Source organism: Zeugodacus cucurbitae, chromosome 4 (genome assembly GCF_028554725.1).
Source record: "Zeugodacus cucurbitae isolate PBARC_wt_2022May chromosome 4, idZeuCucr1.2, whole genome shotgun sequence".
NCBI lineage: Eukaryota > Metazoa > Arthropoda > Insecta > Diptera > Tephritidae > Zeugodacus > Zeugodacus cucurbitae.
In genome coordinates, this window is record NC_071669.1 from 73,746,489 (window position 1) to 73,767,024 (window position 20,536).

At 36.7% G+C, this 20,536-nt stretch overlaps 1 protein-coding gene and 1 long non-coding RNA gene across 20 annotated transcripts in view; one reads left to right on the forward strand and one right to left on the reverse strand.

Annotated features, from left to right (window-relative positions):
* The first annotated feature begins 530 nt into the window (after positions 1-530).
* The window catches only part of LOC105210957 (ankyrin-3), an 89,176-nt gene continuing 69,170 nt past the window's right edge, over positions 531-20,536 (forward strand). For 3 of the 19 annotated variants that reach the window (XM_054229749.1, XM_054229760.1, XM_054229750.1), the window contains exons 1-12: positions 692-1,966; positions 11,220-11,321; positions 11,400-11,852; positions 11,932-12,696; positions 12,773-12,976; positions 13,751-14,131; positions 14,217-14,760; positions 15,248-15,355; positions 17,799-18,093; positions 18,161-18,181; positions 18,319-18,704; positions 18,771-18,982. In XM_054229749.1, the coding sequence (XP_054085724.1) occupies positions 1,649-1,966; positions 11,220-11,321; positions 11,400-11,852; positions 11,932-12,696; positions 12,773-12,976; positions 13,751-14,131; positions 14,217-14,760; positions 15,248-15,355; positions 17,799-18,093; positions 18,161-18,181; positions 18,319-18,704; positions 18,771-18,982 (3,789 nt within the window). In that variant the 5' untranslated portion in view covers positions 692-1,648. Of the gene's footprint in view, positions 1,967-3,158; positions 3,445-7,976; positions 8,386-11,219; positions 11,322-11,399; positions 11,853-11,931; positions 12,697-12,772; positions 12,977-13,750; positions 14,132-14,216; positions 14,761-15,247; positions 15,356-17,798; positions 18,094-18,160; positions 18,182-18,318; positions 19,153-20,536 lie in introns of those variants that run through there. The other 16 variants (XM_054229758.1, XM_054229759.1, XM_054229746.1 and 13 more) reach the window with 12 other exon arrangements.
* LOC128921630 (uncharacterized) lies at positions 1,825-18,962 on the reverse strand. Its single transcript, XR_008471059.1, has 5 exons — positions 18,823-18,962; positions 17,776-18,766; positions 17,504-17,695; positions 17,344-17,429; positions 1,825-1,964 (listed from the first exon to the last, which is right to left on the reverse strand). It is a non-coding gene; the product is annotated as an uncharacterized LOC128921630 (long non-coding RNA).

Here is a 20,536-nt window from a genome sequence, read left to right on the forward strand (position 1 = left end):
ACACACTCTCTTTAGACCAGTTGTTATCAACACATTTGTATAATTCCACATACATAGATACATCCATACGTACGTATACATATGTATATGTGAATGTATGTGTTGTTTTGTTTTCTTCGCAATAATAACATGTTTGCGCTCCACACTTTTCACCACAGTTTAGCTACATACTTATCTGTTTTAATGTTACGTTTCGACGCTACGGACGCACTTAACGTAGAAATTGACGTGTAGTGATGACACAATGCTGAGACAGTTGATTCACTTGTCACTTAAAATACTTACAATGTATATGTAAATATTTATAGACTACAGTACAGTAATAAGTTATGATGTATTTAATTTTTAAATTTATTTACAAATATATTCAAAAAATGTATATCGTTAATGAAATATAATAGTAATAAATAATATACTATGTATTTATGTCTAAAGTGAGGGAAGTTAATTCCTGCCAAATATATTAAGAATTGCCAACCGGAAGTATCTTGACACACAAACATCCATATGGTACATATATACATATGCACATACATATATACAAACATACATACATAGATGCCTCACATCTCGGTGGAGCATCTTAGCAACATCGCAAGCGCGGCAACACCCTATTTTGCTCACCCTCTTAAAAGGGAGCCGTGGAAATATTTTTTTTCACAACCCAGACCAGAACATGATGGACACATTTAATGTGTTATGCCTTCTTCGGTGGCATTCTTTTGTGTGCCCGTTTCGCTAATGTTGTTGTAGCTTCCTTGTTTTGATTGTATTTGGTTTTGCGCCAGTCAGTGACGAGGTGGTTGGCCCTGTTAACACCAATACCAACAAGCGACCAGGGCTTTGTCGCACGCACACGTTCGCATGTTGTACATAGCGATGCCGAAGCGATGCGAAGTGCTGTGCACGGAAAGTCCTGCAATGCCAAAAAGCAAAGGCTAAAGCCAGAACATTTCACGAAAGCAGTATCAGTTGTTTGACATTGTTCCTGGCAAAAGGTTGTCCTGACGGCTGACATCGCGAAAACTCCAGTTGTACACCAAAACTCACACACATCTAGTTTTGGTATACCCACAAAATGTGAAAATATTTTTATGCAAAAGTTATCTAATCGAATAATCCAAAGCATTGAAATTTTAAAGTTTAACACGAAGAGTGCAAATATGGATGGCAAATTGTGAGTGGTTAGATGTGTTTTTGAAAAGTTGCAAAAATAAAAATATTTCAAATATATACAATATGCACTGTCATATATATATGTATGCCCAAGCGATCTTATATAAAATTTACAATATGAAGTGAAGCAAATATTCCGAAAACCCTTTTGAAAAAAACTTAAATAGTTTGTATTAAAAAAAATATACGTACATATATATATATATATATATATATGAACTATTACAAAAATAGAATTTAAAAGTGCGATACAAAAATTTAGTGTGTGCTCTTGCACGTATCTATATGTTAACTTAATTTTATATTTACGCCCATAAATCTGGAATACATGTATTTGAAAATCTGTAAAATCTAAAAAGTAAAAAGCTCAAAGTGAAGTGAGTGGATGTTATTATTCAAATATTACTCACTTAAATAAAATATTTAATATTATAAAAATTATTAAATAAAAAATAATCCGCAAATATATAAAATGGCACAATTCGTAACGCACATACAACCGACGTTGCTGGAGGCCTCGCAGGGCCATGTACCGCATCACCATGGCCATCAGGTTGGCATGCAGCACACATCTCATCTGCCTCACAGCGGCCACAATATGCCGTCGCCACCAACATCGCACAACCATCACCAGCACTCGCATCATCAGCAGCATCAGGAACAACAACATCACAACCACCACCACAGCCCACCGTCGCAACTGTCGTCGCCGCCAAGTGGCGCACCAACACACCATTATCACGTGGGCAAACATGGAGCCAAACATGAGCACTTCGGACATCACAGCTCTGTAAGTACATACATACAATACATACATACATGTTAACCTAACAGCTATTGACTATACATACGAATGTACATATTATATATGTATCTATGAGTACGTATGAGTGTGCTATCAACATAAAACATCAAAATAGACCCTTTGTGGTCTCATCAAAATATTTATACATGCCACACTTAATGTGCGGATATTTTCAGAGATGATTAAGTAATGTAGACGAAGGAGAGAGAGAGCGAGCGAGGGTATCCTTAATAGCTTATTTACAGTTAATCAGGTGCTCATGTCAATATTTAGATGCCCAATTGGCCTAGGATGGTTACTAAATAGAATCGATATGAAACAACATCTCAACAAACATGATTTACATATAGTACCTAGATATATGAAGTTGTTATTGTGTAGATGTACATGATATACTACGTATACCGGATGGCTTTAAGGTGACTCTACCATGTCCCTTGGATGATGCGTGTATAGGTACTATATATAGAGTAGATGTACAAAGAGTGACGTAATCCAAAATGAGACAAAGATGTTGCGCAGACAAGATTTAAATGTTGTATTTGGAAAGTTGTCGCCACATTGGCAGCTAAAGTCATACTGTATTTGGGTTAAAGGATGGGGGCATTACTAATCGCTGATGATATATTAAGGAATGTATGCATGTACATATCTACCGAGTCGATTTGTTAAAGTGAGTTTTAAATTTCACATTTTCATTTCTCCGTCCTCCACCACTATGACGTAGGACTAGCTCGGTATTTATGCTACAATCTCTATGTGACAACCCCCAAACGCACACATCTAAGACGACATTGGGTATGGATTACAATATTACAAAAAATATCTCTATCAAAATATGTAGTGTGTCTTCAAATTGGAACATGTTCTGTATTCATGTTAGCGGGGAAGAGATAATCACTTCCCATTAATTAAAAAAAATACTCAGTACAGGTGTTCGTTGGAGTTGAATTCGATTTTTGTATAACTATAACCCAAACAATCTATTTAGACAACTCAGAACGCTCATTCAAACAACTGTGTCTGCAATCCACACTACGATCCACAATGAAACGACCGAACTAAAATCGAGAGCACAAGCCAATATAAATATCACTCTCTGAGAAGTTTTGTAAAAGAATATTTAAAAATAGATTGATATTGTTTTCAAAATTCTGCTAATTCTGCTCGAAACAACATAAATGCTTAGCAAACAAGCAATCTCGTCGAGAAATTCCTCGGCGCAACGGTATCCACATGCCTCTTCGGAAACTACAAAATGGATTTCATTTTCCTCTGCAGTATACAAGTTGTTTTGCCACCGCCTGCTCGTGGATAAAATTATGATGTGAAAAGCCGTATTTAATGAACTCGCGACACTATTAATTAACATTATTGATTAACAGTTACCCAACCAACTGCAAAGAAAACCGAGCAAAATGCTGTCACTGAAGAAGCGCTTTCCATCGCTACAAAGTTTGGGTGTAAGTGAAGTGGAGTGAAGTGAAGTGAAGTTGGCTCTATGTACTCGCGTATGCAAAATATTGTATATAAATTATGAAAAACGATAGCAATTACATGCAAATTGATTAATATGCATTGGCCCGACAACGAGCGAGCTGGTGAACTAGTTCTGCCATTTGCACTCTAAGGCGGTAATTCTATTTTAATTGCTTGGTGAATTGTAGTCGGAATGAATAAGTTGTATTATTTGAGGAAATTTATGTAATTTGCTTCATACAACTATATACATATATACATATATATATTTATGTTGCTTTGGTCTGAAATGTCTGCAGTAAAATCTTGTGTATACAACAATTTTTGCATTAAACAACTACAACTACAACTAGTTGTGTTGTTTTGCAGACCCTGTTGGAAAATCTGAACAAGAGCTGGGTTCTTTGTTAGATTGCAATATTTGGCGCTCTTACTGGTGCATATTTCGTACTATAAATAAAGATATGCACGGACGAGTTACAGATAAGTTCACATATAATATTTGAATGTGAGGTGAAATTGCTGTCCCCAGCGTATATTATTGATGGATGTTATTGACTTTTATAAGTTTAATAATTTACAGTTGTGTTCATAAAGGGCGAAAATCCAAAACAACTAACGCTGACACAATTATTTATCAATAATTATTATTTTCCTTGGTTAAAAAAAAGTTTAAAATGAAAAGTAAAAATAGTAGAATATACCTTACAAGTGCTTCCATTAGCATCCAACTGTTTCTTTTATTAACACGGTTTCTGTAAAAGTTTTAGTAGAACAGTAGCAAACGAATTTTCTATAAATAAATTAGAGGCCGAATTGGCTTAAGCTTAGTATGCTTAAGAAATGGTAGACAACTGCCATATTATTTCATCTACGTCTACTTTCCATTAAGTATGTTAATGGGAATAAACATAGCAAATAGCGTGCTTCTAAAATGTAGTCATCTAAAGAATATTCGAAATTGGACTATACCTTTTCTAACTGCCAAGCTAAATGCAACCAAAACTGAAGTAGTGATGTTTACAAGGAAACACAAGATTCCAGAGTTCACACCACCTTCAATAAACGGCACCTCGCTACCAATAAATGAAAAGGCAAGCTACCTGGGACTTATTTTAGACAGGAAGCTGTTATGGAAACCAAACTTGGAGGCCAGGGTAAAGAAGGCAGCTTTGGCACTATACACTTGCAAAAGAATGGTTGGACCAAAATGGGGATTAACTCCCCGCGTATCACATTGGCTCTACACAGCTGTAGTTAGACCGATAATGACATATGGGATACTGGTCTGGTGGCCAATAATTGACAAGAAGTACGCAGTAAAGCGTATGGTAAGTTTACAAAGAGCTGCATGTATATGTATCAGTGGAGCTCTCAGAACAACGCCGAGCCAGGCATTAGATGCGATTCTGTATTTACTGCCTATAGATCTATTTTGCAAACAACAGGCGGCGAAATCGGCACTAAGGCTGAGAGAATCGTCGCTACTGCAAAACTGTAATAGGGGACATTCCAGTATACTCGGCAAGTTCCCATTTATACCGAATAGTACGGACTTTCGAAATCCTATAGAAATGAATCTAAACTCGGACCTACACATATCCTTCCCCTCTAGAGAGGAGTGGGAAATGGGAAAAGTGGACAAATATTCTGGGATAAGTATCTATACAGATGGTTCAAAACTGGACAAACGAGTAGGAGGCGGGGTATTTTCAGAGAAACTGGATACCAGAATCGCTTTCCGATTACCGGATCACTGCAGTGTTTTCCAAGCAGAGATCTCTGCAATTAAAGAAAGCCTTCTCGTTTTTGTAAGAGTGCTAACGACTAAGCACATATTCATATTTTCGGATAGTCAAGCGGCTTTAAAATCACTAAAGACGCATAGAATATCATCGAAGATAGTGAAAGAGTGTTTGGATTTACTAATAGCAATGACATCATATTTCACGATACACCTGCAATGGGTCCCAAGACATAGTGACATTCCTGGAAACTGTGTAGCAGATGAATTAGCCAGATTGGGCACAACATTGCAGTTAGATGCTAATAAAAAGGGAATTTATATGCCTCTGGCAACGTGCAGTTACCTAATAGATAAACATGCTGTTGATATGGCTGAATCACAATGGACGACTTGTTCCGTAAGTAGACAAACATGGCCTGAATGGAGTAAGAGCCGCACTTGTCGTTTACTGAAATTTAATAGGAATGACACAAGAACCCTTGTAGGGGTGTTAACGGGACACTGTCTGATTGGTAGACATGCCAGCAGGCTGGGGTTACTTAGTAACGATTATTGCAGAAGCTGCCAGGAAGAAGAAGAGGAAGAAACGATTACACACCTTCTATGTGGATGTAAGGCTCTGTATAGGAAAATAATTGCGACTATTGGACGCGGTTTTCTCGAGGATGTGGGTGAAGTTGCTCATATCAAATTATGTGAACTTTTTCACTTTATTAAGACCACAGGGTGGTTCAAAGATGACCCTATAGTGTGAGGGATCTTAGTCCCAGTGGTGTCACAATGGGCCTCCAAAAGGCCTAGGTGCGTCGTTTCGACAACCACATAACCTAACCTAACTGCCAAGCTGGAAGCTTTATATCAAAAATATCCTGGCAAAAATATGGTTTTTTTTATACATATATTAAGTTTGTCACGAAGTTTGTAACACCCAGAAGGAAGGCCCTGTAAAGTATATATATAACTGATCAGTATGTTGAACTGAGCCGATTTAGCCATGTCCGTCTGTCTGTCTGTCTGCATATATACGAACTAGTCCTTCAGTTTTTAAGATATCGTTTTGAAATTTTGCAGATGTTATTTTTTCTTCAAAAATCTGCTCGGAACTGCCGATATCGGACCACTATATCATATAGCTGCCATACAAACTGAACGATCGGATTCAAGGAATCAATCTTTTTTTTACTTACTTTTTCTTAAGTCTTTAGATTTGGTTAATTTGATTTCTGCATTCAGTCCCTCTTACTTGTCATTGGACTTTTCTTTCTGTTCAATAGGATCCAGAGTATCAACGTAATTTGAAATAAAATCTAGATTTTTATTGTAAATGTATCAGTTGTGAAAGCATTAGTTTTAGGTTGACAACATGAAACTCCAACGGAAATTAGTTATATTTCGTATATCTAATAACAGTTCATTGGTTCTAGAGCTGAATGCTTATGTTTCGTTTAAGAGTCGTAAGTGAATGAGACTCTCAAATAAAGAAATTTCACACATTACATACATTCATACACACTTCCGTACATATGTATGTATGTGCATACGTAGGCGTCGTTGCGATTAGCTATGTGTACCAAGTGTATGAAGTGCAGTTTATCAACAATGAAAGCGCGAGTTGGGGGCTGAAACAACCCTCCTCTGCAAAAGAGGGCGCATGTGTTGACTGGGGTGAAGCCGAAATGCATTTGAAATTGGAATATTTTGCGAATAAAACGTGACCTGTGTCCGGTGCGTGTGTTTCACGCTTTGCTTGACTTGGCTTGGCTTTGCGGTACGTAGCGAAACATTTTATGTTATGTGTCACGGAAATGCAATTCAATTTATGCACAATGTAATACAATACATGCAAATACATACATATGCATTGTATTCATGTACATGCCATTTTGGATTTGTGTTTTCGATGCTATTTGTTTGATCTTGAGTATATTAGCGCATGAAACACAGACATATTTATATATAAATATGTACTTCCAAAAGTGCATACGCTTATTTCGTAACTGCAAAAATCTGTCAAAGGTCATCCACCGATCGCCATCGAATTAAAACTTGAAGTATTCATTTCTTAGTTTTTGAATCTCAAATTGTTAAATAGCCATCGAAAAAAACATACGATTTTTAATTCATTTTGTCATTGCTTTGTACTTTATAAATATAACCGTTAACATATTTATTTATTTTATTTTTATTTTTGAATTATGCTTAATTAAAAACTGTCTGTTCTAAAGAATGCACATATGTACATAAGTATGTGTTTTGTAGAGGCTGTGCAATGAATCATCGAAAAAATTAAGAATACACCAAAATTATCGGCAAATATGGATTTCAAAACGACTGTGTGAAATGCTAAAATGTTGTGCCGAAGATATTAAAGTGTCTTAATCAAAGTTGTGTTGCGCATGTGCGAGCTAAAGTCACACACACTCGTACACTTGTAGGCACGTAAATATTTATTTTCAATTCCGTATACTATACATATAGATGATACTATATGAAGGCAAAATATATACGAGACAACCGGCAACTAATCAAAACAATAACAGATGCACGTGTTAAAACTCATTGTTTGGCACGCGACCGGCGATTGTACTCGCACTCTCTCGTCGTAGCTGTTGATTGCTACGCTCTCTGTAATTCTTCGAAGTGCGCTCGCACACTCCCAATGTGTGACTTCGAAAGCGCTCGTTTCGAATATGCAGTGCGCAGGTCCTTCGAACATCCTGAGTCGACAACTTGGTAGCCAGCTACTAGGATACGCTGAAGTTGCGGTCACATCCAGTCTAGAGTAAAATTTTCAAGAAATCGGAAGCAAAAATTCTTCTTAACATCAGCGTCTAAGTGAAAAAGCTATCCACTATAGATATACATAAATATAATATACACACAAATATATATATATATAATATTAAAAACGAATTTTAAAGTATTTTAAGTAATAAATTTAATGAAAATAATACTGCAAAGCCTTTAAAAGGTCACTTTCAATAAGTTTTTATAAATTATCGTGCACATAAATGAAAATTTCAAACCAGGAAAAGAAATGAAAGCTATGACTAAGCAGTGACGACATCGACTTACACAATTTCTCTATACTACATAAATTTAAAGTGAAGAAATTTGCCTGTTAAACGTTCAAATAATTTAGATTTTCTACAAAATGGTCACTGAAAATGGAACCCAGGTAAATTTCAATATTTCTAATATGATTTTTATATGAAAAGTTCTATAATTCAGTGAAAATTCACGATTTGGTTGTTCAATTATGCGGCAGCCATATTGGCGTCCATCTTTGAAAATATCGATTTTTCATAGTTGCATTGAATAATACCACTTTCGCAACCAAATTATACATTATTTGCAAGGAATTGGCAAATTTATTCAATATCTCAATGGATCAGATGAAGAAAATGAAATTTTACTTTGAAAAATGCAAGAAATTTTCATCGGGACCCACCCATATGAGGTGGTGAAAATTTCATCGATTTTCCTATTCTACTCTGCGCCGACTATCGCATGAGTAGCGAACTTTGAAGTGCTGAGGGAGCAGTGCAGGTGATAGTAGTGTAATTGTGTGAAAATTGTCAAGTGATTAAAATGGTAATTCATTGCAGGACCTCTAGCTTCATATGCAAACATATGATACAATTCAGCTAGCGGTTACTATCAGGGGAACGCGTTTCTTTTTGAAATATTATTCAAGTGTGTATTTGTTGTGCGTGCATTAATGAGATAATTTTGCTTTGGGCGCGGCTTTGGTGTGACACGGCACTATGGCAGTATGACTGATGTGCGTGTTTGCGCGTTTGGTTGAACGTATCCAACATTCATTTTATTTTTAGATTAACCCAATTTCGAGATATGCACTGACACTGTTTTTGCATATTAACGGTACCCCCATGTCCTGTTTATTGTTATTATTGTGCACACTTTTCAGCTGAATGAGTCATACGCCATAAATTTTGGAAAGCTTTTGGACAATTTAAAAGTGATCTATATTACTTAATTTGACTCATAAATGCACGTACGTGTATATGCCTATGAAGACAGGTGCTTGAGTGCATTTCGCAGCAAATTCGAATTTATTTATGTAATTATAATTTTTTTTGAAATATTTAATGAATTAATGGAATAGGTCAATTTATTGGCAATTTCTCTACAAACAACAGCTAATGAAATTTCGTTTCCACAGAAATACTTAAGGTTTAAGATAAATATAAATCAAATAAACCTTACCGATTACCGTCATATTTTGTAAAAATAATGCAATTGATTTCAATTTGAAATTTTCGCTTTTACAATTCGAGCATATAAATCTATAAATCTACAATCTCTGACAGCAGCTCTAGAGAAATGCTCAATTAGTTAAGTATAATATTTAAATAAATTTAAATTCTAAATTGATTTTTTTTATTAATTTCAATATATTTAGGATTTGTCTAATTAAAAAATAACAATAACAAAATAAAATATTCGAAAACTATTTTCTTTAATTTATATTTTAATTATAACCTTAAAGATTGAAAAAATAAATTATTAATGACTGTCCTGTTATGTCCATATATCTGCGGGTAATAATAATTAATATCTACATATGTATGTATTTTGTCAAAATAAACCTTTTAATTTGCTAAAAGCTACTTTCTTTGTAAAGAAGTTAAGGCAAACACCGTTAATATTCACAATTGCTTCCTAGCTTCTTAACTTCGCCAAGCATGCTCATTAACTTAAGTAAATATTATTAAAATGTTAGATTACTTCCGGTATTAAGTTCTTTCATATTTCTATTACAAAAGAGGTGTTCTTTTAATGAAAACTGCCATGCATTTCTACAACATGCCCACAGGGATGATTCCTTTCAGTGCATAGAATGCGTGCACACAATATGTACTGGGTAAACACAGAGGACAATGCAAAAAAATCACTGTCTGCCCGTTATTGCTGAGCACTCACTTCATTTCCAGCCGGAAGCAAAAATACCAAAAAGGAAGAAATGAGCAGTAAAGGAGTGGAGAGCGCATGTTCGAAATTTCGCTTTCGAAGTTCTCTTGCTTTCGAAATGATGACGCCATTTTCGAGCATGAACGCTCTTTCGAACTCGGAGTGTTTTCGCTTTCTAAGTGCATGCTCACCTTTCAACCCCCTCAAGTTTGTAAACAAATGTCTAGTAAACAACTTTTATAATGCACACACACACACTCATGAATACATATGTACATATATAAGATGTATTTCATATGTGAAAGTGTATTTATATACGTTGTATGCACTTGCTGACAGCTGTTTGCATATATTTAAGTGCGCACTTCAGCTTGACATTGCAGCCGTGCACTCGTGCATAATTTGTTAGTTGTTGGATGGTGGAGTGAGTGGTTGAGTGGCAACCGGTAGCCTCTAATGCACCTGTGCCAGTTGAATGACCATTTCTTTTGCTTTCTTGCAGGTGTTGGGGGAGTGCATTGTTCATTGTATTATGCTCTGCTAAATAATGGGGGGTTGTCATAGGCACATCTACTTCTATTCTTTGAATACAATAATAAAGCACGCTTTTGTGGAATAGTTTCGATTCAAATCTTTTATCAAGATCTGAGTGCTCTGCTGCCATCGAACATTTTATAAATGTATACCTCGTTCCTTTTGAACCAATACTCATGCCATCGATCAAAGGTATTTCATATTAAAAGCAATATTCAACAATTAACATGTTTATAGATGGAGCGGTCGCCAACGGCAGAAGACATTATGTTTACGTCACTCTTTTGAAAGTTCAGAGGAACTGTACAGTCGAAGATCGCCATAACTCGAACTTTTCAATTGGCAATAGCGTTTAGAAATCAAATTTCATACAAATTTCCTTCCATAACTCGAACTTCTATAACTCGAAATCTCTCTAACTCGAAGTTTTTTGTGGATTATGGTGATTCGAGTTAGAGCAGTTTCACTGTATTTTAATTTAATGAATAATTCCGCATAAAATCCTCAATACTCACTCCGTGACTTGTGTTATTTTTGTTGCAGGGCGATGGAAACACGTCATTTCTACGAGCTGCCAGAGCTGGAAATTTAGAACGAGTTTTGGAACATTTAAAAAACAATATTGATATTAACACCAGCAACGCTGTAAGTATATATTCTAATTCGTAATTCGTAATTTCGTAAGTTTCTAATTAAAATCATTTTCTATGGCCGGGCATTTAGAATGGCTTGAATGCACTGCATTTGGCTTCGAAGGACGGACATACGCATGTTGTCTCCGAGCTGTTGAAACGTGGCGCCATTGTTGACAGTGCAACGAAGAAGGGCAACACAGCTTTACACATTGCCTCACTGGCCGGACAGGAAGAGGTGGTGAAACTCCTGCTGGAGCACAATGCCGCCGTGAATGTACAATCGCAGAACGGCTTCACGCCACTCTACATGGCAGCGCAAGAGAATCACGATTCCGTTGTGAAGCTACTACTGGCCAACGGCGCCAATCAAAGCTTGGCCACCGAGGATGGGTTCACACCGTTGGCAGTAGCCATGCAGCAAGGACATGATAAAGTCGTCGCGGTGCTCTTGGAGAGCGATACACGCGGCAAGGTGCGCTTGCCTGCACTGCACATTGCTGCCAAGAAAGACGACGTGAAGGCCGCCACACTACTTCTCGATGTGAGTATACGCTCAATATGAAATCGTTGCGTTCGCTAATGTGCGAATCTCTCTGTTGTGTTCCGACCTACTCTTACAGAATGACCACAATCCTGATGTGACTTCCAAATCTGGCTTTACACCACTGCACATTGCTTCCCACTATGGCAATCAAGCCATCGCCACCTTACTCATTCAGAAGGGTGCCGACGTTAATTTCGCCGCCAAGCACAATATCAGTCCGTTGCATGTTGCCGCCAAATGGGGTAAAACCAACATGGTTTCCTTACTGCTGGAGAAGGGTGCTAACATAGAGGCCAAAACACGCGATGGCCTAACCCCGTTACATTGTGCGGCTCGTTCCGGGCACGAGCAAGTTGTCGACATGCTGTTGGAGCGCGGTGCCCCGATTAGCGCTAAAACAAAGAACGGTCTTGCACCGCTGCATATGGCCGCACAGGGTGAGCACGTAGATGCCGCACGCATTCTGCTTTACCATCGTGCACCCGTCGACGAGGTCACCGTGGACTACTTGACGGCGCTGCATGTGGCAGCGCATTGTGGACATGTGCGTGTCGCTAAGCTATTGCTCGATCGCAATGCCGACGCCAATGCACGTGCACTCAATGGTTTCACGCCGCTGCACATTGCTTGCAAGAAGAATCGTATAAAGGTGGTGGAGTTGCTGCTGCGTCACGGCGCCAGCATTAGTGCCACTACGGAAAGCGGGTTGACGCCGCTGCACGTAGCCGCTTTCATGGGCTGCATGAACATCGTCATCTACTTGCTGCAACATGACGCCAGTCCAGACGTGCCGACCGTGCGCGGAGAGACCCCACTCCATTTGGCCGCACGAGCAAATCAGGTAAGTCTTGCTAGGATGGAAACAGGGCAACTGTGCAACTGCGATGCTAATTGAAAATGCTTACTCGCCTTTACAGACTGATATTATTCGCATTTTGTTGCGCAATGGCGCTCAAGTGGATGCACGTGCACGTGAACAGCAAACGCCGTTGCACATCGCCTCGCGTCTCGGCAACGTGGACATTGTCATGCTACTGCTGCAGCATGGCGCTCAAGTGGATGCCACCACCAAGGATATGTACACGGCATTGCATATTGCGGCCAAGGAGGGTCAGGATGAGGTAAAGCAATTGATTGCCAAAAAAATTGTGGACCACATTGACACGGTGTATTTGATGCAATTGTTTTGGATACGTCACCAGGAGTATTTCATTTGATCTATGATTTCTTGTTTAGTTCTTTCGCTCATTTTATGTACGCCTATGCTTAAGTTTGTTTTTAGTTTAATGTTACCTAAGTTCTTGTTATTGTTATTACTTTTATGTTGCAAAATCGACTGCTCTGTCGCACAGAGTTAGTTGAGAGCGCAGCTACACCAGTGGATTCGGTTGGATACGAACATTTTTATATATTTATTTTCTAAATTTTATATAAACTCAACTTGAATTGTGTGTTTCCAGTATTTCTATTAATAAGTTAAAAATGAATTTTTTTTTCACAAAATCTTTTCTAAAAATTGTAAGAACTGTTTTTTACATTGGTTTAATATTTAAAATATTTATAAAAATTTATTTGTTAAAACCATTTTTTCACTTCAGTGGACATTGAAAACTCTTGTATTTAAGTTTTATTGTTCTTTCTTTGATATTTCGTAAGTCCTTTAAAATTATATTTTGTTAATTGTATTATTTTTGTTATGTTTGGTACAAGTTGGTTTAATATATGTTGTTATGATTGAAATGTTATGATTTTTTTGTTGCCTCAATACAATGTTTAATAAATTATGAAGAAACTAATTTTCATTTTGTATTATTTCTTTAGCAATTCTTTATCACCCTTTAAGCGCACACGTACATATGTATATACAGGAACATTTAAAATTTTAATTCCCTCAGGTTGCTGCCGTTCTAATCGAGAATGGTGCAGCTTTGGATGCTGCTACGAAGAAGGGCTTCACACCATTGCATTTGACCGCCAAATATGGTCACATCAAGGTTGCCCAATTGTTGTTGCAAAAGGAGGCGGATGTGGACGCACAGGGAAAGAATGGCGTCACGCCATTGCATGTGGCCTGTCACTACGACAACCAGAAGGTCGCTTTATTGTTGCTGGAGAAGGGCGCTAGCCCACATGCTACAGCCAAAAATGGACACACACCGTTACATATTGCGGCACGTAAAAATCAAATGGACATTGCCACAACGCTCTTGGAGTACGGCGCCCAGGCGAATGCCGAGAGCAAAGCTGGTTTCACCCCCTTACATTTGAGCTGTCAAGTGAGTAACAACATCATCATCATGGCTCAACTTTCCACGCATAATTGTAATAGTTTTCTCTAATAAAAATAATTTATATTCACAGGAGGGTCATGCTGAGATATCGAATTTGCTAATCGAGCACAAGGCCGGTGTAAATCATCCGGCTAAGAACGGCTTAACTCCAATGCATTTGTGTGCTCAAGAAGACAACGTGAATGTTGCCGAAATCTTGCAACGCAATGGCGCCAACATCGACATGGCCACCAAGGCCGGCTATACACCGCTGCATGTGGCCGCTCATTTCGGTCAGGCGAATATGGTCCGCTTTTTGTTGCATCATGGCGCTAATGTAGACGCGGCCACATCCATCGGTTATACGCCACTACATCAAACTGCTCAGCAAGGACATTGCCACATCGTAAATCTACTGCTGGAGCATAAGGCCAACGCCAACGCTCAGACGGTCAATGGACAGACTCCGTTGCATATTGCACGCAAATTGGGTTACATAAGCGTTTTGGACTCGTTAAAGTCGATTACGAATGAGCCGGATGCCGCAGCACAAACTCAAACCGATGAGAAGTATCGCGTTGTTGCACCGGAGGCAATGCACGAGTCATTCATGTCCGATTCGGAAGAAGAAGGCGGTATGTATAAAGACGACTTTAAAAAGAATATTTTGTATTTTGTACATATGTATGAACATTTGTACGAGCGTATGAGACTTCATTTACATTTGAAAATTTTGCTTGGTTCCACATCTCGTGTGTCACATAAAAGCACCCTTTATATTTCATTTCAACATACGCATAGAGAAACAATCGCTTTACAACACACTAAATCATGCATTCAATTGTTAGTCCAGATCTATATTGAGTATGTTAGACCTCAAATACTCGTATGCAATACCGGTATGGAAACTTTGACATGCTACTCGAAGAACACAATGCGAAGCACTCCACAAATAAGACACGCAGTTAAAAAATCTTACTTTATCCATTGTATCTTAACCTATCCGTATAATGAGGATATAATATCCGAAACAAACATGAACTTGACAAATGTACATATCTAAAATTTACAGTTCTAAACATTAAATACATATATATTTTTTGTACAACAACTGTGTCTCAGGTGACACAAACGATTGGGATCCTTGTTACGGCATTAAGGGTGATCAAAATACGAATGAAGACCACGTTTACCTTCCGTATTACCAGGGCGAAGCGTTCTTTATGTCTAGTAAGTCTCATACACTGAGCTTTACACTTATTAGCAGTATTGAAAAACTACAGTGAATTAAGCAAACATACTCGTATTCGTATTCGTATTCGTATTCGTTTTCCTTAAACAACCCTTTCAAAGAGAAGTTCCTTATAAAGTGTGTGTGTGTGGCAGTGTTTCCATTGAAGCTTGCATTTTGGTGAAAAGCTCGCTTAAAGCAATCGGTTTATGTTTGAAAATAACTAGTAACATGTCAAAATTTTTAGACCACCTTTCACACTTTACGGGGGATATACATATGTACATAGACTACTCGCATACACGAAAGTTCTTATGATACACCTTCTTATTAAATGTCTTGAGGTGCTGGTACTAGGGTGCTCAAAAATGAATAATAAATACCTACGATTATATTGAAACTAAGAAACATAGTGCCAAAAAATAAACGCCTTTCAAGCTGAAAAGTTCGTTATTTCCAAAAGAAAAATACAATTTTATGGCAATGGGAATGGCAATTATCTGATTAATGTCGTTGGATTCGTTTTCAGCCAGGTTTGCGATAAGAAAAGATCGCTTGGCTTCAGATCCGAAGAATATGGTGAATGCGGAAGCAATTTTTAAATAATTTAATGTAGTTGGTTTGAATATAATTTTCATCGGTTTATGTCAGGGTATCCAGATGAAACAATTTTGTCTGCGATTTGGGACTTCAAACGTTCCCATAATGATAATAATAATATAATAATATCCAAATACCAATTTCAAAGTAAAAGCGATCTTTATAAGCATTATATACTGGTCATCCAAAACCCTTTTGCAAGAGCTCTCGAGGTTTTCGTTCACAATAACCTCTTTTGAATAACTTATGTCTTTTGAATTTTGCGTTTAATTATGTATAAAACAAATATATAATCGGATGATGTACAAACATACGAGCTTTTCAGCTTGACTGGTATATGAACTTGGCGATGACAATATTAATAGTAATGTTTTTAGGAGTACTCTTTAGCTGGTTGATTAAATACAGTAGTTTTCCGAAATAACGAATATTCGTTTTAACGAAAACCGCTTATAACGAACAAGCAAATTTGTTACATTTAAATAACGAACATCGGGGATTTGTAAGTACTCGGTTTAACGAACAAAATGAAGAAGACATACGAAGAAAGAGAAAAAAATCAAATAACTTCGACCAGAATTAAAAATGAAACTTGAAAAAATTTAAAAAGAAAATGTGCGAATTGAAATATGATGAATTTTTAAAAAAGCTTAAAATTATTGGTCAGCACCAAATATAAGTATAAGTGTCAGAATTGCTCAATATTGGAAGAATTTAATGGATTTCAATTGTTTTTATGTTTTTTTTTTATTTTTTAACAAATAATTAATAAAATAATTTATTAAACTGCAATTTACGGATATTTAACTCATTTTTATTGAAAACCATACTTCTAAGTGAGTACTCGAATTAACGAAAAATTCGATATAACGAACAGGCCTGACAATTAATGTGTTCGTTATTTCGGAAAACTACTGTATATCAATAATGTATGCAAGTGTCACCCTAGTACTATGTACATGTACATATATGTAATATTCATCTTAATCAATGTTTTTACAGTATAATAATCTCCATGTATAAATTAAACGAATCTTGGTGTTGTTGTAAATGAAAAAAAAAAATATTCTACATAGTCTTATTCATGTAAATAAATATACTCGTACATGAGATATACGATACACTGAAACACACACACACACACGAAATTATGTTTCAAATTTATTTTTCAATTCAAATGTGCAACATATTGAGAGAGTATAAAAACTGGGAAATATCTGAACACATACTTAAGTACGTATTCCTGAATACAAGTAAAAATGATTGGGTTTCTGCAACAATTTGCTCCCAAAACTGAAATGTGTATATAGATAAGATCACTTGTATAAAATTGGAAATATTACGTGTAAAAGACAGAGAAAATCTTATTACAAATTGGTTTACTTACTTCGAAATGGCTTTTATAGGACTCTATTCCTGTTAATTATCCGTTATCACCATTTCTGTGTGCGTTCATTTCAATCAAATCAATACCTGTACATAGAGGAAACATTTGCATTTGTATAAAAAAGAACATACATACATATATGTGAGCATTTTATATTTACATAATCCTCAGTTGAGTTTCTTTTTAATTTTACTGCAAATGTGTTATCAGCTTTCATATTTAATCCGACAGATTATTGATTATGCATGTGTGTTTATCATTCAAATCGAAAGGAATTATTTGCATATATTTATTTATGTTTCTTCAAATTCTTCAATTTTTTTGCACTTTTCGCTCCGACACCGCAATTGAACTGCAATAACCAAATCGAAAAAATCGGATTATAATGGAATGCCAATTAAATACAATATTAAAACTCAAACGTCAACTTACCACTACATACCAACCATCACCAGGCGAAGATAATATGTTATCCGATCAGCCTTACCGTTATTTGACAGTTGATGAAATGAAATCCTTAGGCGATGACTCCTTGCCAATCGATGTGACACGTGATGAACGCATCGACTCCAATCGCATGATGACCCACAGCGCTGAGTATGCTGGTGGGGTCGGAGCTCCGTCGCAACAGCAGGCCATCGCAGAGGAGCTTATAAGTCCACACAAAGCTCAAGTGCATGGTGTTGGGAAATCATTTGTGGACGGTATTTATATGGGCAACGGCTTAAATGACGAACAAAAGCATATGGGGTGAGTTTCAAAAGATCGAAAAATCGTAAAACAAATAATTCACTTATGAAACTCTATTTACAAGCAGCCGAAAGCTTTCGTGGAAAAGGTAAACCAAACATCGTTTTAGTTCATTATATCGTACAACATTCAATTGGATTTGTCTGATAGGTGTAATTGGTGTAGTGCGAATTCTTCGCAATTTATAACGTTTTCTGAACATCAACATTTTCGTTTATCTTACAGTTTCCTTGTATCGTTTCTGGTGGATGCACGTGGAGGCGCCATGCGTGGCTGCCGTCACAGTGGCGTGCGCATGATTATACCCTCGCGCTCCACTTGCCAGCCGACGCGTGTGACTTGCCGTTATGTGAAACCCCAACGCACCATGCATCCTCCGCAGCTAATGGAGGGCGAAGCTTTGGCCAGCCGTGTGTTGGAGTTGGGTCCTGTGTCCACCAAGTTTATTGGTCCCGTAATCATGGAAGTACCACATTTCGCATCGCTCCGCGGCAAAGAACGTGAAATCATCATATTGCGTTCAGATAATGGCGAAACCTGGCGAGAACACACAATCGACAATTCCGAAGAGATCATGCACGATGTGCTCCAACAATGTTTTGAGCCCGAAGGTAAACATCGGCAAACTTATGAAGGCAAACGTATTCAATTGTTGTTAATTTGTTTGTTATTTCTAGAAATAGCACAACTTGAGGAGCAAGGTGGCAATCATGTATGCCGATTTGTTACCTATGACTTCCCACAATACTTTGCTGTGGTTTCACGCATACGCCAAGAGGTGCATGCCATCGGACCCGAGGGCGGCATGGTGTCCAGCACAGTGGTGCCACAAGTGCAGGCCGTTTTCCCGCAGGGTGCACTCACCAAAAAGATCAAAGTGGGCTTGCAGGTAAATCTCTTTAAACCACGCAAAGGTGTTGCACCAGAAAAATTGCGAAAAATCAGCGTTAATCATGTACCAAAGAAGAAGCGTTTTTCACTTATTTGGTAAACTTCATAAGCAAAACCGAATTATTATTAGTACATAATGGTTGCGCCCATATACTATAAAGAAGAATACTCTTCACAATAACAAGTTATCAAAATTAGTATTAATGTCGTAGCATAACCTTTCACACATACGAGTATAATCTATTCCTATGCTATATGAAGTCAGAAATCAAAAATGTATGCATTTATATTACGGAGAATACATAATCACAAACTACACAATTATATATCGATATTGGCAAAGATAGACTAGTGAAGAATTTGAATCTAAACATAAGATTTGGTTATACACCATAATGTCTTCATCCAATAGAGGAAACCACGCCCTGAAATTGATTTTTCACAAAATAGCTCCTAACCTTCAAACGGTTAAAAATTATGGAATACCGTTATTCACGCACAAATATGTATTGGAATCACTTTCGTTTTATGAAAAAAATACTTTCAGTCTTTAGTAGCGCTGAATTATTGTTGTCCAGCATAAGCCGAAGAGATATATTTCGGTATAAAAATTGTGGCATGATTTTCATACATACCAATCTAGTCAGCATTTAAAAACTCTTCAAATAAGACACCAAGTATTGAATATTTAATCTATCGCTTAAAACTAGCTTAAAGTAGCTAAATAGAATATGCAGTCTAAATATGTGTTATATATAGTATATAGAAGATTTCGGCTGATTTGATTTAAATTAGGCCAAGTTCGCTTTCATTAGAAAAAGTGCACGTTATAAGAGAAAATAAATTCAGGACCAACCTACAATCAATGTACTTCAAAAACAAAGGAAAATAGCTTAGAAACATGATCCATATCGTGAAATATCTGTAAATCAAAGTAAAAATTTGCACAAATCAACATTCAATACAATAAAATTATAAAAATATTACATAATCAAGAAACACAAAACCAGAGGACCTTTGCTACATTAAGGTTGTTCCGTTGCTAAATGGATTACACCGTTTTCTGACATTGACTTTATGGTCCTTTAACACTAATATTTTTGATTTACAAAGTTATAAAAAATCAAATTTAAATTTACAAAGAATGTTTTATGACAAAACGAAGGAATTTTCCCCAGGCTAGAAATAAGTGACCATGAAATACATATGGTCTATTCGACTAAGTAAAGTCTACTACTCTACTACATACTCGTATATATGTACTACACTATTACAATTATATTCGTTTAAGAAATATTTGTATTTGTATTAGTATTATCCTACTATACATATGTTTATGTATGGACTCGTATATACTCGTATATTTCGTATGTTCTCTACAACTTATTAATTATTCAATAATCAACATTTATATTTAAAATTAAACATAATCGATTAACAAAAATACCCAATAAATTTAGTTCCAATATAAACTTTAAATCAAAATGTTTTTTTGTTGGTGTGCATTTTCCTAATCGTTCTACGTTTTTAACAACTGGCGCACAAGAAGCGC